This window comes from Sapajus apella, unplaced genomic scaffold (assembly GCF_009761245.1).
Source record: "Sapajus apella isolate SASKATOON/1434 unplaced genomic scaffold, GSC_monkey_1.0 scaffold151, whole genome shotgun sequence".
Taxonomy (NCBI): Eukaryota; Metazoa; Chordata; class Mammalia; order Primates; family Cebidae; genus Sapajus; species Sapajus apella.
Window position 1 is genome coordinate 1,167,481 of NW_022437091.1, and position 4,853 is coordinate 1,172,333.

Below are 4,853 nucleotides of genomic sequence, written 5' to 3' on the forward strand. Positions count from 1 at the left end.
CACACACACACACACACACACACACACACACACACACACACACACACTGGCAGCCTCACAGGAAAAAAACAATCATACACAGGTGAATTAGGCAAGATGTACAGCTGGACCACCTTTAGAACCCTTCTACCACTCACCTTAAGGAGCCGGAAGATGAGCCTCTGGTGCATCTTAGAAAGAACAGGAAATCCCTTCTTATTGGTCAGAAAAATGCTGGTGGGCAGAATGGCTGCTTTGATGGGCTCCCCAAGCCAGCGATCAATGACATGATTAGATGGGAGGTCAGCCCCAATTTCAAGAGCTACATGAGCGAGGCAAAAGAAAAACTGTCAACCACTGCTAGTCAAGACACTCTTCCTTGCTCCTTTGTGCAAAATCTGTTTACTTCTTTAAGAGAAAGGCAGTCTGAGATAGTGGGAAAGTAGCAAAATTGTATACTATACACAAAATTCCTAATTCTTATTTACAGGTCAGAGAAGTGACACCCATCCCAGGATCCTCATGGACTCACCTACTGCAATCCTCTTGCTGTAGTCACACAAAGTCCGGAAGTTGTGCCACCTGTTCAGAGTCAAATACAGAAAAGTATAGTCAACTACATATGGCCAACCAATCACCATAGCTCAAGGAGACCTCCCTAAAGGTTCTGCTCTGTACTTCCCCTCACCCTATCCCTTGCACCCTGGTACAGCAGCAAACGGAGACATACCACATCCATGTCTTCTCCTCCCCACTGTACTCCTGTGTGTGTGTAATTGGTGCATTCTCAATTATATCATCTCTCAGGTCTTCTGCTGCCACCAATGGTACCCGCATCCAGAACTGCACATAAACATTCACCCTTTTAGAACTCTCTTTTGAACTGATTGGGTCCAGAAAGTTTCCCTCAATTAAAAAAAATCTTCATCCAGACCTCGTTAATCCCTTTATATGCTTTTCCCAGTTTGTCATTTTGTAAGTGAACGTGTACCTTAGTATAGGTCCTTATGTAAATATCTGCCTTGTCTTATGTAAGTTTCTAAAATAATTACATTTACATGTTCTGAAACTCTCTTCATACCACTTTTAGATGGGGCAGGGCAATCTGACCTTTTTTTTTGGGACAAGGTCTGGCTCTGTCATCCAGACTGGAGTGCAGTGGTACAATTTCAGCTCACTGTAACCTCTGCCTCACAGGTTCAAGTCATCCTCCCATTTCAGCTTCCCAAGTAGCTGGGACTACAAGTACGTGACACCACACCTGGCTAATTTGCATTGTGTTGTGGTTTTTGTATTTTTTATTTTTTTGTAGAGACGGGGTTTCACTACGTTGCCCAGGCTTGTCTCAAACTCCTGAGCTCTGCAATCTGCCCATCTCAGCCTCCCAAGTGGGATTACAGGCATGAGCCAATGTGCCTGGCAATACTTATATTTAAATTCTGCCAAACACAACCTTCACTGAATGGCTAGGCACAAAAAGGCACTTAACACAATCTGACTACCATGATATGCAGCAGGAAAAGAGCCTCTCAGCTATACCATGGAAGAGTGGTGGCCAGTGTGGATGTGGTTGGTCAAAACTCTGGCCAGATTGGTGTTATCTTCCTGATTAAGGGGCAGCAGGAAAGCTGGAAGACCCAAATATGCACCAAAATTCAGCTCCTGTAACATGGCCTGAAATGGAGATAAAAAGGAAAAGGTTGAGCTAACAAGCAAATAGCTTTCTTTTCTTTCTTTCTTTTTGAGACAAAGTTTCACTCTGTCACCCAGGCTGGAGTGCAGTGGCACAATCTCAACTCACTGCAGCCTTGACCTCCCCAAGCTCAATTCATCCTCCGACCTCAGCCTCCTGAGTAGCTGGGACCACAGGCATGCACCACCATGCCTGGCTAAGTTTTGTATTTTTTATAGATAGGGAGTTTCACTATGCTGCCCAGGCTGGTCTCGAACTCCTGAGCTCCAGTGATCCTATTGCCTCAGCCTCCCAGAGTGCTAGGATTATAAGTGTGCATCACTGCTCCCAGCCTAATAGCTTTAATTTCATTGTTTCAATTGATCTACCAAGTTACTGGGGGTGGGAGGGGGCCACTCTCCCCACCCAGCTTGGTTACAGACCTAATCATTAGAAAGATCCAGCAAAGAAGTCAAACAGTCTTACCGCCTCGGAGTTCCTGCGAATCTTCTCCACTTTTGAGTCTGGACGAATCCATGGAGAAAGCTTTCCCACAATTAGCGTATTCCAGTCTGCACTCCCCCACCCAAGAAAGACAAATACTGAATAAGGTTCAGCACTTTACTTGTTCAATTTTTAGTTTTTAGCAGGAACTCAAGAGTAGAAATGAGAGACAAAGGTTTTTTTCTACATAGACGCGGGAGAGCCTGGTGCAGAATAGAGAAGGAAGGAGAAAACAAGTTATCTACATCCCAGGGACTAACAAATATATCCAAGTTAGAAAAGGAGGAGAATGAGGGCCCTGATAAAGCAGAAGTTGTTATTGCCTCTAATAATTAAGGGGCATATGGGATGGTCCCTACCCCTTCCTGACAGCAGTAGGTCTGATCGTGTCTGGGGGCCAGGCCGATTCTTAGCAGGTTCCTGAATGAACTCCCTCTTGAAACGCGGATGGAAGACAGGCATGCAGAGGAAATCAAACCTACAACCGCGACAGACCCAGAATCATGTAAAGAGAGCAGCAGTGCCAGAGAGCCAAGCAACTGGATTTAGGCTATCTTGATTTTCCACAGCCCTTTCAGCTGCCATCAGTTCACCCCACTAGGCTGCTGAGTTCAGACCACCTTGGGGGATATCACTTCTGCTGTACTGTGCCTCAATTTCTCCCCAAAACACAGCCATGGAAAATTTAAGGAGAAAACGATGGAAATCCACAAGCAGAATTTTTTTCTCCTCAAGTGTCACTGTCTTTCCAAGACCATCACATCCTGATTTGCCCCAGTTCCGCGCATGCCTCCCGCGTCAAAATTAGCCTCTCTCCCTTGCCCCCTAAAACCTCCTCCCACCCCCAGACAATAATTGCGACCTCCAGGGCCCTTTTGTGTTTACCCGACAACTCCCCCAACTTTTGGACTCAGTGACCACAGGCCCCCCATAAGCTCTTTTCCTCACTTTCCTGGGTCCAAGGATCCTCCCCTCCAAAGAGTAATAGTCTCTCCCGCCCTCATCCTAGCCGACCCCCTCACCCCTGCTTCTCCGGGATGACTAGTCTGCCCTTCTCCGTCCCCGAGTTCGGACCCAGCATTCCGCTCGTGGAGATCCGGCCCTCACCCCTGCTTGGCCACAGCCCCTAGTGTGTCAGCTATTTCGGGGACGCAATTCAGGTCCCTCCCGCTGGACACGCGGCTCCCACCAGCACTCCCGACCGCCATCGCCGCCATCTTTTTCCTCGCGCTGTCCACGCCGGGATTCCTTGATACTAGTAGCCAATCACAAAGCCGAACTAGAGCTCCCCTCCACCCCCCCAGAAGGCGGGACGAGTCGCCTTAACAACCAGAGCGTCTGCCACCGCTCCTGAACGGGAGAGAAGGATAGTGGCTTTTCCCGCCAATCCGCGGGCTGCACAGTGGCCCACGGCGTGGCTCCTGCAGATCCACCAATCTCAGGGTCTGGTTCCTGATGAACTTCAATCTCCCAGAATGCTTAGTGCAACAGCCGAGTGCCGTTGGGAAACTACACCTCCCATGAAACCCTGCAGTATAACCTTGAACTATCAGCACGGAGCCATACATAAGTACCTCAGGGCCAGTGGCGCAATGGATAACGCGTCTGACTACGGATCAGAAGATTCCAGGTTCGACTCCTGGCTGGCTCGGTGGGACTCGTTTGCATTTTGCTGCATGAGCATTTTCTAATTTCCCTTTCCTATCTCAGTTTGAAGCTTTTTTTTTATTATCTTCACTCTTTCATTTTCAGGTCCTAGGTTGGCTGGGTTCCGCAGTCATCTAATGTCAGGTTTTCCCGTAACTACCTTCAGAGGTGTTTTTCTTGTGTCAATTGAGAAAACTGGGTTAATGGCTGGTGCTATTAAAATGGGCTTTGTCACTTTACAATGCTACATATTAAAATAAACTGTGGTAACTCAGCTACTACTTCCTAGTGAGTCTCTGTTTCAAACACAAAAGGTGTAAATAAACGCCTAAACACACACACACCTCAAGATGGAGAAAAGGAATTCACGGTAAGGAATTTCAGTGGGCAGCAGTCATGAAATTGCCTGGCGTGGAGGCCCGAGAGAATCTACATTTTCCCATGTCAGTAGCTGCTATAGAGATTGGAAGGAAGGAAGCAAGGAAAGGCATAGGGAGGGAAATGGGAACTCCTGAAGGCAGAGGGCTCACTGGTGTTGAGGGCCTGGCAGCAAGGATGAAGAAGAGAACACGATACAAAAGTCCGGCCCCACGCAGGCGCCGCTGGCAGAACTTAGGGACCGACTGGCAGGGATCCCTGAGAAAGAAAAGCCAGGGGTGATGCCTAAGATTCTGCCTATGCAGTGAGCTAGAAATGAGAGAAGCGGGTTTAGGAAGTCAGGGTTTGGGTTTGGTCATGCTGAATTGAACGTCTAGGGGGCGCTGTGTAATAGAAAGTTGGATGAACAGTGATCTGAACCATATGAGATGGAGGTCGCCAGAAAAAAGGAACTGAAGCCATAAGACTTGAGATCACCATCGCTCGTGGGGGACCGAGCCATAGGAAATACGGAAAGGCTGTGGGATAGGATAAGTTCTGGGGAACCCTGGATGCAATGCAAGTGCCTCAAAAGAATGAAAGTCGGAAAACCAAAGAACTAAAAAAATGCACCATGAAGCCTGAAGGGATTGGAGGTGCTTTTTGTCCACTATTATCATTACTATTATTATTA

At 47.7% G+C, this 4,853-nt stretch overlaps 1 protein-coding gene, 1 long non-coding RNA gene and 1 other non-coding gene across 10 annotated transcripts in view; 2 read left to right on the plus strand and 1 right to left on the minus strand.

Annotated features, from left to right (window-relative positions):
* The window catches only part of PRMT5 (protein arginine methyltransferase 5), a 9,071-nt gene extending 5,567 nt beyond the window's left edge, over nt 1-3,504 (minus strand). For 3 of the 8 annotated variants that reach the window (XR_004264817.1, XM_032265553.1, XM_032265555.1), the window contains exons 1-7: nt 3,263-3,504; nt 2,515-2,633; nt 2,138-2,223; nt 1,519-1,653; nt 710-822; nt 512-561; nt 138-301 (exon numbers count right to left, since the gene is read on the minus strand). Coding sequence is in view for 7 of the 8 variants with exons in the window: in XM_032265553.1 (XP_032121444.1) it covers nt 138-301; nt 512-561; nt 710-822; nt 1,519-1,653; nt 2,138-2,223; nt 2,515-2,633; nt 3,263-3,372 (777 nt within the window). In the remaining variant the exon portion in view is untranslated. Of the gene's footprint in view, nt 1-137; nt 302-511; nt 562-709; nt 823-1,518; nt 1,654-2,137; nt 2,224-2,514; nt 2,634-3,177 lie in introns of all 8 variants that reach the window. The other 5 variants (XM_032265557.1, XM_032265559.1, XM_032265554.1 and 2 more) reach the window with 4 other exon arrangements.
* Nucleotides 3,505-3,524: 20 nt separating this feature from the next.
* On the plus strand, nt 3,525-4,059 carry LOC116541394. Its single transcript, XR_004264819.1, has 2 exons — nt 3,525-3,806; nt 3,908-4,059. It is a non-coding gene; the product is annotated as an uncharacterized LOC116541394 (long non-coding RNA).
* Nucleotides 3,734-3,806, plus strand: TRNAR-ACG. The gene has a single exon. It is a non-coding gene; the product is annotated as a tRNA-Arg (tRNA).
* Nucleotides 4,060-4,853: the final 794 nt, after the last annotated feature.